General features: G+C 45.8%; 1 protein-coding gene across 4 annotated transcripts in view; it reads left to right on the top strand.

Annotated features, from left to right (window-relative positions):
- The window catches only part of NDRG2 (NDRG family member 2), a 43937-nt gene extending 31678 nt beyond the window's left edge, over window positions 1–12259 (top strand). For all 4 annotated transcript variants that reach the window (XM_063137593.1, XM_063137594.1, XM_063137595.1 and 1 more), the window contains 6 exons: window positions 1316–1360; window positions 5202–5253; window positions 5774–5821; window positions 6300–6335; window positions 7884–7935; window positions 10261–12259. In XM_063137593.1, coding sequence (XP_062993663.1) covers window positions 1316–1360; window positions 5202–5253; window positions 5774–5821; window positions 6300–6335; window positions 7884–7935; window positions 10261–10421 — 394 coding nt within the window. In that variant the 3' untranslated portion in view covers window positions 10422–12259. The remainder of the gene's footprint in view (window positions 1–1315; window positions 1361–5201; window positions 5254–5773; window positions 5822–6299; window positions 6336–7883; window positions 7936–10260) is intronic.
- The last annotated feature ends 1327 nt before the right edge of the window (window positions 12260–13586 follow it).

Below are 13586 nucleotides of genomic sequence, written 5' to 3'. Positions count from 1 at the left end.
ATCGGCATCTGTCAGAATGGAGCCAGGAAGCAAACCAGAACATGTCAGAATGGAAACCAGGAAGCATGACAGAGCCAGGATCCCTAAGCAAAAGTCCTAGCCCAAACAGGAAGCCTTTTTATAGCTCTTCCTGTCTAAACGGTGTCAGTGGCTAGCCTGGATGGGTATGGCTAGTCCAGAGCCTGAGAACAGAGGCTGATGCTCCAAATTGCAGTCTGGGTGGTTCAGCGCATAATTTAGCCATACGCAAAGCTGCAGTTTCCCAGTTCTAGTCCTGAATGCTCCTGCTGGGATGATGGGCTAGGGCTTACCAGCATGGGGCGGATGACAGGGTATAAATATTAAGGATATAGGAATAGCTGGAATGCCCTTTCCCTCTAACAATGGCATTTCAAAATGCCATTGTCTTGAGGTTTGGGCAGTGACCTGATATATTTCAATGTAAATCAGTAGGTAATTGGTTATCCAAGTTAACAGACAGATGATTGAAGCATTTGCAATTATTCTGATTTATGTAAGCCATCTTGGTATATGGTTGTAAAAAGGCAGGATGATAGTAGTAGTAGTAGTAGTGATAGTGATGATGATGATGATGATGATGATGATGTGCCTGCATGTAGTTTCCTTTGTTATATTGGGAGCAGAATTCAGTCTTCTGAGAATCTTAGCTCTATTTGCAAAAAAGAAGAAGCAAGTTTCTAGGCCTCATGGATGGAAGAATATGCTTGAGGGTGTGTAGGGAATGCCAGCAGAAGTTGCAGAAGCCAGATGGGTGACTGAATGAGATTTTAAATGATGGGGGTAGCATCTTCATGGTTTACATGTAGGCCCTAGCCTTTCTACCACTAGTAAAAATAGGATAAAAGATGCAAAATTGTAAAAAAAAATGCCAATTTTTTGGGGGAAATAAGTGATATAATGCAAATTGTCATGATTTCTGCCATGGTGCAGAATTAAGCTCTGCTTGAGTCAGGATGTGGTTTGGCTGGAGGATTTTGATTGATTTGTGTATTTAAGCACTGGGTACACTAAGACCTGGGAATAGGTAAGCTTGCAAATACCCGGGTTTAAGGTTTTAATAGACATGCAGAAAGAAGATGTCTGGCAAGTGCATACCTCCCAAATGCCTCCCTGCCGCATGCCTGTTCAGGGCACAAGAGTCCTTTTAAAGCTCAGGCATTGGCAACTCAAGAAATAGGATCAGATAATAAGGGGAAGAAGCATGCCTACTTGTAGGATTGGTATGGTGGAGAGATGAGTTTAGAAGGTTGAAAGAAAGATGTTTAGAATTCTGCCTTTTCCCCCTCCCTTATAGCCGCAGAGATCTGAGCTTGGAGCGTGGAGGAGACATTACTTTCAAGTAAGTTCCTGCCAGCCCCTGGATCTTCCTTTGCCCTCTTGAGTTCACACAGTCCTTTCCTTTCCAAGGTTGCCACTTTTACTTCTGCCAGGTCTCACAGGTCTAAAGTTGGATATTCAACAGGGGAAGCTTTCTCTACCACTACTTCTCTGTGCTGGTTAAAGCTGCATCTAAGGTTCCTCTGCCATTGTGCAGTGGTTAAAGGCACAGGAGCCCTGCCAGATATATAGAGAACAGCACACATTGAATGATTTTTCAAGTGTCCGCCCCAAGCTGAATGGTTGTCCGCTGTCATCAAAAATGGGTTCTTTAGGAGCAGCAAGAGTTTCTCCCAACCTTCCAAAGGGAGGTGATTTGAATATGCATTTATGACTGGAAGGGAAGAAAATTATTTGCACTTGCAGTTCATCCTAGCCCAACACTAAGAAAGATGTACATGAAATGGATTGCCAACTGATCAGGAAAGTGGTCTGTCCTACTCTCATGCCTTTAATAGCTAGCTTGGCATGCTGGAGGTGCAGCTTCTCACAGCATGGAGATGAAAAATATCACCTGCTGATGTCTGCAGATTAAAACTGCAATCTTATACAATCCTGTACAATCCTATACAATCCTGAGAGTAAGTCCCATTGAACTCCATGGACTTTCTTCCCATAGCTGTGTGTATGACAACACTATAAGAGCTATTTAAAGGCAAAGAAACAGCAACTAGTTGAAATGTTTGCTGCTCTTTACACAGACACAGACACACACACACACACACACACACACACACACACACACACACATATATATATATATATATATATATATATATATATATGCCTTTTCCACATTCAGACATTATGTAAGTAATTCAGAATCTCTAGGAAGAAAAGCTGGAAAATGGAGTTTAAAATGTCTCATCCTATTTCTGCTTCTTTGCTTCTCATCCCAATTAATCTTATTCTGGATTAATTAGTTACAAGCCTGCTCCATTTTTCAAACTCTTTCTCCCATTCTGAAACCTCAGGGGCATGCTTGCATGATTAATTAATCCAAAATAAAAAGTGTGACCTTGTGAATAACTTCTAGAGGTGGCAAAAGGGAGGTAGAAGTCACGCTTCCAGCCTGAGAGAGAGAGACTGAGACTAAAAATAGATATGTCTTAAGATATGTGAATGTAAGCAATCTTCTGGTGCCGGTTTTGTGCTATTTTTTCTTTCTTTTTACTGTTCTCTGCTTACATGGCTGGTATCCCAAGTAACTTCTAAGGCCTCAATACCTACCACCACCCCATAACTTAAACCCCCCATTGCTCTTTGCTGCTTTTGTGTGCTTTCCCACCAACTTTCTGTGTGAGCATGTAGATACCAACAAGGAAAGGAGTCCTATGCTGCAGGCACCAAGGGGACCTTGAGGTGAAGGTCTACTGAGGGCAACTTTCTGAGAGTCTTCTGACCCCCCCTCCCCCAAATTAGCCCTGCCTAGTTATACTCTTGCTTGCTTGCTTGCTTGCTGCCAGTTTTCATAAGCTTCCTAGTCAAGCACATTCCTTTCTTTCAGAAACCCTGACCTAGTCTATAGGTTGAGTAAGATTTTTTCTCTTGAAGACCTGAATTTACACAGAATCAGATGCACACCCTGTTTACATGTTCACACCAGCAACGCTGCTGGAATGTGAAGGAAAAGGGACTGGGCTTTAATCTCTGTAGGATTTGGATGAAGGCCTAGTTCTTCTGCCAAGTTCTACTCTATTGTTACTCTAGGCAAAAAATTATGTTCCGGCCCCCACCCTTGGCAAGTTGTATGTAGGGGACTGTGGCCATTCTTCCACTGTCTTCTCAATTGCAGGCTCTTATCTTAGCCCATAAGTGGATGGATTGAGGAGAACAGGCGGCAGCTGGAGAAATCTGGGCTAGACCTCTTCCCTGTTACAGTTTCCCCAAGTTTTTTTGGGGGGTGGGGGGTGGCATGAGGAGAAGAAAGGTGTGTTCCTCTGATGAGGATTTTTCACTATAAAAAATTGCCTCTCGAATTCTGACGTCTCAGGCTCAGCTGGGTTGAGCTGACCCTGGGAGTGGAGTGTATTGGCAGCATGCTGGGGTTGCTAAGCAACTTCAGGAAGCGCATCTCAGCCCCCCCCAAAATGGCTAGGCCTCAGTGGATGTAGCAGGCAGGAATGGGTAGCTGGTTGCCAGACGCCTTTTCCAGTCAAGCCTCCAGGATAGACAAGCCATGGCTCTTCCAAACCCTTGCTGTGAGGAGAGGATTCTAGGAAACTATCCTGCTACCTCCACTACCCAGAAAGGCCTGATTGAGCACAGGCAGATGGTGGATCTGCCTCATCATCAGAGGTCCCGTGTGAGGAGGGATAGGAGAAAGAAGACACCGACAGCCTGAGAGCATAGCTACATATTACACAGCTCCCTGACCAACAGCCAGAGAAAGTTGGAGGGGTTGAAAACCACACACAATGCAGGGAAGGAGTAGCCTGCACCGCCCTTTCTCCCCTTGTTGTTTATCTCCTCATGTCAGGGGTGGGCCTTCAACTTCTTAGGAACATAGCAAGCTTCCTTATTCTAAATGAGACCCTTGTTCCATCTAGCCTGTTATTACCACCACTGACTGGCAGCAGCTGTCTAGGGTTTCAGGCAGAAGTCCTTCCTAGCCCTACCTGGAGATGCCGGGGATTGTGCTGGGGACATTATGCGTGCAAAGCATGTGCTCTACCACTGAGCTATGGCCCCAACCTGGAGGGCCACAAGTTGCCCATCCCTGCTTTATAACAGTGGCTAATTTCTCCTGCTTCTTACCCTCCCAGTTCCTGGAGAAAATTAATCAAAGAGAGAGATAAGGGGAGATAAACAACAGAGGTGGCTAGCAGCTATTCCTTCACTGTTGTGGCTCTGTTCACACATAGTGCTAAACCATCGTGGGATGCATTTGGGAGCAATCCTCAGTGGGTTAGAGTGTCCTTCACCCGCCCCACTTTCCTACCTTATGGAGTGGGGGGGTAACGTGCCCCAGGATGGGTTCCCGTGTTGTCTGTCAGGTGCATAGTCAGTAAATACGTAAGGAACGCGCCGACCATTTAGACTTCCGCCTAGAGCATCCATAATTTTCGGTGACTCTGTAGACAGCGCAGCGGGACCCTATGGTCACATAGTGACGGCCGATGGAGCTTGAGCAGCCTGTTTCCTGCCACAGTGGCCTCTGGGATAAGCAGTGGCAGTGGGAGGATGGGGATTTACCCATGGAGCAGGGATGGGTAAGTAAGCCACGGTGTGCCACATGATTGCCGGTCATGTGAGGAGCGCATGCGTCGTTTTCCTACCCCTCCCCACTCCATAGTTTCCCTACCCACAGCCCCACCCACCCACCTGTGATTGTCTGAATAGGGCCACTGTGTGAGTTCTCTTCCTTCTGGCTTTCTCTGCCTGTGGGAAGGAGTCTTCAGAGTTCTCCTGCAGTGGGGCTGTTCTCATGTGGACATTAACACCACAAACTCCTGGAAACCATCTTACAACTGTTTCAATCTGCAGACAGGGCTTTACCGTCAATCATGCCAGCCTTTTCTCTCTCCCCACCCACAACCATGTTGCATTATATCTGGACTAATGAAGAATTCTATATAACTCAGAGGCTTGCCCACTATTATTTTTTTTACATATTGGTTAGTCCTAATAAAAAGTATTACCCTACTGTGATTTTTTTTATGAAACAACTACCTATGCTTTTTATATAGCATGAAGTCATGCTCTAAGCCCAATTCCAAAGCTGTTTACTTGGAAGTAAAGTTTGCAACTTTAAAATCGCTTTAGCCTTCTGACACACTTTCCTCTCCTGTTGACTTTGCCAGGTGTCCTGTGATGCTGGTGGTGGGAGACCAGGCCCCTCATGAAGATGCTGCGGTGAGTGATGTAAAATTTTTACAAAAAAATCTTTTTGTAAAAATCTCCGAAGCACCAAAAGAACATAGAGCCACTGATCCAACACTTCTCTGAATTTACAATGGAAACTAAGATACAGTAGTTCTAATCAAATCTAGAAGAGACATAGAATTTTTCTTTATGGGGCATTTATTGTGCACTCTTGGTTCCCTTACCAACTATTGTTTATGGGTTCTTTAGACAGTGCCGTGATCCTCCAGTTTCACTTCTGTTTTTTCAGAACACTTTCCCAGTTTTGTTTAGAACAAAGAAATTGGGGTATTATTTCTAAAAGCACTGTTTGTACTGGTGTATTCGTGCTATTCCAATATAGCACAGCTCCACCTAGAGTCTCTGTAGTGGAAAAACTGGAAAGGAAAAGGTCTTTGGGTAGAGCTCGGATCTCAATTCTGCAACGAAACTGAAAACAGATATAGCTAACTCTTTCTCATCATGGGTTTACTCTTTATCTTCACTCTGTCCCATCTCTTTCTCCTCCCAGGTGGAGTGTAATTCCAAACTGGACCCCACCCAGACTTCTTTCCTCAAGGTAAGCGATGCCTATCAAGACTGCCTTACATGCAGCACCTAGGATGCAGCTCTCCCAGTGGTCCTTATGGCCTGACCTGCTATCGCCATAACCTCACCTTTTGTGATTCCTAAGGCTTGCATGAATCCTCTTGTTTGCTGTTAACCAGCACCCTATCAGCTCTTTGTTTATATAACTTTACATCTTTGGGGGATTTTTGATTCCACATATTTTCTGTGTGCAAGGAAATGTGTCCTTTAAATTTAAACTCAGCATTACACACATGCACACAAATTCTACCCTTTTGTCTTTCCTTCATTCCATGCTTTCCTAGAACGCTTGCCTAAAAAAAAATCTTTCCTCTTGCAAAGTCATCTTAGGCAGCTACCAAAAATAAAGCCAGACCCTCCTCCTTACCCCCGCCCCCACACCATGTATTCTCTACATCCTACTCCGCAGTGAAGTGCTGCCCATTTAGGCATGTGTTTGTATCTTTCAGATGGCGGATTCAGGAGGACAACCACAGCTGACCCAGGTAAGAGAGACTGGCACAACCTGGAGCTCAGAAGGAAGGTTTGATGCAGGATTAGGTTGTAGGTATTTTGGTGTGCTTTCTGTTTTGTTTCGTTTCATTTTAACTTTAATGTTTTGTTTCTTAGGCTGTCCTCCTGTGCCCATTTCCCTGGAAGTAGGTCCCATTGAATTCAGTGGAACTTACTTCTGAGACATGCACTGTTCCTTCTTCTCCTACTAGAGCAGGCTTCAAATGTTTTTGGCAATATAGGGTGTGTGTGCATCTGAGATAATGGAGGAAGTGTATGATAATTACATGGGGTGTAACAAAACCTCAATTCTTTTTATTAGAGAGTAAAACCAGTTCTGGTGGGGGTCTCTTGGAATTGGGGGAGCAAGTACTGAGCCTATGCCTCCCTGCTGTTTCTCTCCTTCAAATGGCTCCGCCCAGTCTTTCAGGATTGAGAGTACATGATTTAGCCCTGCAAATATGTATCTGGAACAACTGCAGAGAAAAAAAGTGGCTGGTGTGGATTGTACAAGTGGACGGGGAAAGACCTAACGTCCCTTCATTTCTCTGCTCAAAATTACCTCCTCCCCAGTTAGAAAATGGGCTATCAGCCTTAAGTCCACACATGTATGTGTTGCATACAGTTAGGCCCACAATTTAATCTATGGCAAGATAATTGTTTAAAAATAACTTACTATATTGAAAACAACCCACCTCTTACATATTTGTTGATCTAAACAGCAAATATGACTGCTTGACCAGAATAGTTTTCTTTTCTAAACTTCATAACTATAGATGTTTAACCGAAGCAAGTCATTTCTCCAGCCATATTTGGGTATTCCCACCCCTAGCATGACTAGCGTACATGTGATTTTCTGATCCCATCACCCTGGTGCCACCATCACAACCCCGGTTGGAGGGGAAAGTCTGAAGAAGGGAGCCCTGTACGTGCATAGGCTCTCCACATGATCTAGAACCCTGTGTGATCACAGTTCTAAATCACATGGGGAACCTACACATGTAGCTCAGTACGAAAAAGTAAAATAAAAGAAACCATGTAGTTCTAGTAAGATTTTCAGTTGTCTTGAAATTGGACTTCGGGTACTTGCCAAACCTGAGTAAAAAGTCTTTGATGGACAATTCCTATGAGTGGTAGACTCTGGATATGATCTTAAAGTAGCCGTAATTTGGGGATTGGCGTGTTTGGTTTGCTTGTTGTTTTGAAATACAAAATAAAAGGGAAACCGTTGGGGGAGGGTGGAACAGAGAATAAGACTCTCTCCCAAATGGTGAGAACATGAGGTGGAATCATTGCTTTTTAATAGATTGCATTTCCATGCCAGCCACTTTTCTAAACATTGGAATTCTTCCCCTTCAAATATCCTAAGCATTTAAAAAAATCACTTTTCTTGGATGGGTGGGTAGGAAGCAAGATGAATAGCCTATTTGAACAAAACACGAGGCAGATTTTGTTTTGTCCTCTCCCCTCCCTCTGCCATTAAGTTTGCACACCTGTAATGTTTCTCTCTGCTCTTTCTCTCCCTCTCTTCCATCCTTCAGCCTGGTAAACTGACTGAGGCTTTCAAATATTTCGTCCAAGGCATGGGATACAGTGAGTATTGAATCCAAGACCCCACGTTGCCCTCTACACCCCTCGAAGGGCATGCGCTACTGGGAGTGTTGAGCCCTATACTTCCATGTAGTCCAGAAAAGAGGTTTTGCTGAACGTCAGTCATACTGTACCCATGTGTCTGGCTTATGATGACTGCCATACTCAGCTATGGCTAGCACCAGAGGCTGAGAAAATGGGGGGACTGTCAGCTGGGACCCAGGCTCAATACAAGGTCCATGGGCCAAATGTCAGCAGGCCATTTTGCTTCTTGCTTTTAGGCAGGGTGATGCATGGGTCTGAAGGCAGTCTTCACTGCCTCCACTTTGACTAGGCCCAACACCCAGCTTAGAGTTCACTTCAGAGTCCCTTGCAATGACTCCAGGAGCTCTGAGGCACTGCCTCTGCTCATGTACTGAATCCCCTCCATTCTTTCTCAGCTGGGCCTCCATCTCTACCGTTTGACATTTAAGAGGCCCGTTTGGACCAAGCTGTATGAGGGGCCTCCAAATGCTGGAACCACTCTGGCTTGACCCTTGAACAATGGCCCGTGGTGAATTTTCATTTCCAGAGGGATCCCCCTCCCAAACTCTTGACTGAGGTATCCTTTCCTATTTCTCCTCAGTCCCTCACGTACTGGACAAGAAACTGAGTCAGGGGTCAGGTACCTTCTGTGGTATTTCTCCCCCACCACCCGTAATCCTTTGACACACTCTTTCCCCAACATGTCTGCTCACCCCTCCCATGGCTCCCTCATTCCTGTATGCACAACCCCTATTAGGAGACACATGAGTTGTTTGCTGTGATGATGGGAAAGCAGAAGTTGCTTTATTTGGATTTCCGTTGTTGTGTGCCTACGTCAAGAAAGCTGATGCCGCGCCTTTGTATGGGTGGCAACAGCTCTCCGTTCTGCACTATGGAAACCCTCGGTTTGCATTCCAAAATAAAATTGCTCACATTATTAACATTTTATGCAAGTAACCTAATTGTGCACAAATGATCAATTTACACCTCCCGTCTTGAATCTAGGATGTGTGGCTTTGCGGAATATTGGAGGGCGGGGGCAGTGATGGTGCGTGCCTTCGTTGTTTTGGGGCCACCTTGCAAGGCAAGATGGGAATAAGTGATTGTATGGCCTGGTGGCTGGCAAACCATGGCTGCCTGCAAAGACTTCTGGGTGAATGGCTGCTTCTGCCTTTAAGCTAGCAAACTGTTATTTCAGACTGTACCAGTCAGCAACGTTGCTTTGTGTTATGGGAAAGATGGGTCAAAAGCACAGTTACAGTGATCTCATGAGAACAGCAAGTGTCTTATCTATGTAGCCTGGTACTGTATCTGGAGGCTCTAACGAGCTGACATTCCAGCCTCTTCATCCAATTAGTAAGTGCACCTGGGTGAAGAGGATCCTTATGTGGGCCAAAGAAATGCCAAGTAGTGCCTTGTTTATCACAACAATGTAGACTTATGCTATAGATTCCTATGATGAGAAGAACTGCTTTGTTATCAGTAGCTATGCAATCCATCACTTGCTTAACTTGGCAGCAATGCCAAGTTCAGTTATGCTATAATAGTTCTTGTGCCCAGGGGCGGGGGTCCAGATTTTGCCGAAGGGTCTTTTGTTCAGGAAGCTTTCGCAGGCTGGTCCACTTTAATAGGAATATGCCTGTATGTGCTGAAAACTATTCCAGTAACGATTGTCTCCTTGTAAGCAAACCTTGAGTCTGACTACTTTTGTTTCCTTGGTAACCCTGAAAACAACCTGACGCTCACAGCCGGAGCTAGAAGGATTGGAACAGTGACAAGGGTGGGGAAGGGAGCATGACCGCAGGTCCTGGCGATAGGGAACTATGCAAGTTCTGTACTGGCAATCCCTGTAAGCTTTCTAGCCCACCCATGAGGGCTAGAAAGTTGGTTCATGGTCCTGCCCCTCCTGCACTGCATATGCAGAGGAGCTCCCCATAAGCGGCAACTGCAAGATATTTCTCTCTCGCCTTTAGTCAGCTGTGTGGGTCTCAGTTGGCACCAAGGCTGTTGAGGATTTGAAGAAAATTGAGGCATGTATCCTTATATAAATAAAATTGTCTCTCTCTCTAAATAAAATGGGCAGTCCTGGTAGTTCAAGGGCCTTATTTTGTACCCCAATGTGCTCAACCTTAATTCAGTTTACATGTTGCAGAGGGGAGCAGGGGACGTCACTCACCTCGCATGGTGCCACTCGCCCCATAATTCGCCAGCCTCAGAGCGAGACCTTCAGGCAGGGGATAGGGCTCCCCGCGCGCAAAGCTCTGTAACTGACTCTACCCGTTTCTCTCTTTCTCCTCCCCACAGTGGCCTCATCCTGCATGACGCGCCTGTCCCGCTCGCGCACCGCCTCTCTGTCCAGTGCCGCCTCGGGGGACGGGAACCGCTCCCGCTCGCGCACCCTATCCCAGAGCAGCGAGGCGGGGGCACCCCAGCCGCCTGCCCCCACCATGGAGGTGTCCTGCTGAGCGCCGGGCCAGGGGACGAAACCGCCTCCCACCTCTGAACAGGACTTCTGCAATCCTACAATGCACTCCGGCCGCTGGGCCACATGACGATCTCCCCTAATGGTACTAAACGTCCAGGGAGGCCCAGAGGGGATGCAGTTTTACTCTTTTTAAAACAAACATTAACTTCCCCCTGACCCATCCTTTCCCCTCAACACATACACACCTCCCTCGCCAACCCTGCCCTCTTCTCCCCCATAACCTAAAACTAGTTCCAGTCCCGTCCCCCCTCCACAGTTTCTTTAGTGACTCTCAGCACCTAGAAAGGTATGGATAGAATACTATGAATTTTCTAAACTGTTTAGACCCTCCGCACCTTCTCTAAATTTCTCTTTTGTCCTCCATCCCCTTGCACACTTGAGTTTTCCTTAATAAGGGAGGTCTGGAGTATCGTTGGGCTTTTCTTTTTCTTTTGGTCTAAAATCGTAACTAACCGTTGTTCCTTCCCCTGATTTCTGAGTGATACGTTCTTGGAGTAGCCTGGATGGGCATTGGATTTGCCTTGCTAGCTCTCTTTGTCCCCTCTGGATTGTACATAGGCAAAAGCAGGACCTCACAAGAGAGACGCACAAGCCCCTATGAGGACTTGTATCGCTACTGTCATGCTGACATAGTGCTCCTGAAATGAGAGTTGTTTCCCCACCCCACTCTTTGTGCCTTCCCACCCATTTTCTCTGCTTTGGTTTCATCTCCCAAGATTTCCATCCATCGTGTCTGCCCAGGGAGGTTCTGGTTCCTTCTCAGGGCTTGGACAAATTCTGTTCTCCGCTCTTACTTTAAAAAAACATGGATGTCCTCCATTTTTCCTGACATCTCTGTCTCTCTCTCTCTCTGCTTTTATTTTGTATCCTCCCTTTCCCCTACATAACGTTCCTCCCTAGCCAACGGCTGCATTGCCTAGTCATGCTCTTCCCTTTGTAGATGGTAGCCGCTTTGTGGTGTGCATGTACAGTTCCTGCTGAGACAGCGAGCGATGTTGGCGATTAGGGGCATTTAGGAGGCTGGGTGAGGCTGAAATTGGGGGCGGGGGATGTTGGGGGCGGGTGGGATCGTTCCTCTTGGGATGTTTCAAGGGAATGCGAGGGGTGGGGGGACGGCTGGGGGCTTGAGCCGGATTGCACTGTTGCAACTGTGCCAGGCACAGGTGACAACGGGCTACGATTATACGGGCTTCATGTAATGAGATGAATGGAGGAGACTCCGACCCGTCACCGGCTGCAGATTTTTTGCAACAAGCGCTGACTCTGGTGGGTTCCGGCTGCTGGCTTTGAGCAGGGCTCTTGTAGTGCCGAGGAGGGTGAACTTTGCGCCGGCTTATTCTGTAACGGGATTCCAACTGTATCAGTTTTCTGAATGTTACTGGTTGTATTAAATAAAATAAAAAAAACCTACATGTTTAGATAGTGTTTGCCACGTTGATCTCACAGAATAAGGAATCCAAAATAAATAAGGTAAAATATTTTCTTTGGACCAGCTGTAGGTGAAGGTATTCAGTATGTAAGCTTTTGAGTGACACGTTAATGCTTCTTTGAGCTGTAAAGAATTCTGTGGAACCTAAAAGATGATGGTCCAGCTAGAAAGTCACCTTACTTATTCCTAAAACCTGAATAGGCACTGGGGGTTAATGACTCAGCTGCCTGTATAAAGGGGCATTGTTTGAAAAGGGTTCCAGCTGGAATTTTAACTCCCGCATGTAATGGGATCCTGTTGTATTTGAGAATGTATGGGCTCTGATTTATTTTCCCCAGAGCAGTCGATGGTGAATCCTGACTCTTAACAATAAAGTCTCTAGAGAGAAATGTGTTTGTGCTTCTTTTCTTCTGGTGGACGTAGTCCATGCAAGCAATACACTAGGGGGCCATCCATACAACACCGTTTTGCCTAATCATTCTCCCCCAAATCCTGCAGCATCACTGCTGCAAAGCAGCATCGAAAGGTTATGTGGCAGGAGTGAGCGAAGGGTATAGAGCCAGGGAAAATCGCAGTGCTCTTGTCAGACAGCAGTAATGGGCAGCAAATAGTGAGGGACCAAAACCCACAAAAACCATTTTGGGGGGTTGTTTTTTGGCAACTCTGCGCAACTTTGAAAGCCTGTAGCGCTGCTACAATTAATTGAATTGATGCATTATTCATCATAACTGCCCTTTCTTTTGTTCCCCAGACTTTAATATCGCTGTAGTGGTCATTACTAGGCTGGTAAAGTTCGCCCTTTGCCCTGCATTTCCATGTCTACCCTTAACTGGGATCCGCCCTTAACAACACCCACTCTCTCAATCCAAACTGAAGCTACCACTGACAGACAACAAATAACCATGGTCACATCAGAGTATTGTGAAAAGCCATGGTAAAAACGACACGTTGAAAAAGCGCAGTTTCACAGGGAATAGCATGATGTGGCTGCAAGGTGGTGGCTTGGTCATATAAACGATGGGGTGCAACTGTGCAGACACAATGGGGTATATAGAGCTTATTGACAAGCCCCAGGCCAGGGGATCAGTTCCTGTGGGACTGGGAAGTTCACAGAGGACTTGGATAAAAATCAAACATAAGAGTTGTCAAGCCGGTTGGGGCAGATCAATGATCAACTTCAAAGTTCCCATCTTCTTGCCTCAGCCAATTGAATGCCTCAGGGTGATTCACAAGCCAGGTGGGTTATTCCTTCTAAGCAAACTTGGATGTGAAACGAGGGAGAAGTACAAAATTATTTTTGAAAAAACTAAGGCACACTGCACACACACACACAACATAGCCCAGTGGGATTGAGGATATTCATGAGCTAAGGACTGTTGTCATGTGGAAAAGAAAAATGGAAATGGGGTGGGGTGAAGTGTCTTGCTGCTGGCTGGAACGCTGAACAAGACTACCGTATTTCTTCGATTGGAAGACGCCATTGATTGTAAGACGCACACTAATTTCAGTACCACCAACAGAAAAAAAAAAACCTAAGACACACCCGCGATTCTAAGACGCAGCCCATTTTTAGAGATGTTTATATGGGGGGAAAGTGTCTTAGAATCGAAGAAATAGGGTACTACTGCTAAGAGCTGAGGATCCCCTACTATTTTGTTGCAAGCCCCACTTGAAATAGTACCAGCAGAATAGTCACAAGCATTAGTCTAGTAATCT

This window comes from Elgaria multicarinata, chromosome 11 (assembly GCF_023053635.1).
Source record: "Elgaria multicarinata webbii isolate HBS135686 ecotype San Diego chromosome 11, rElgMul1.1.pri, whole genome shotgun sequence".
Taxonomy (NCBI): Eukaryota; Metazoa; Chordata; class Lepidosauria; order Squamata; family Anguidae; genus Elgaria; species Elgaria multicarinata.
The sequence above is the reverse complement of the archived record's forward strand: the minus strand, read 5'-3'. Positions and strand labels throughout refer to the sequence as shown.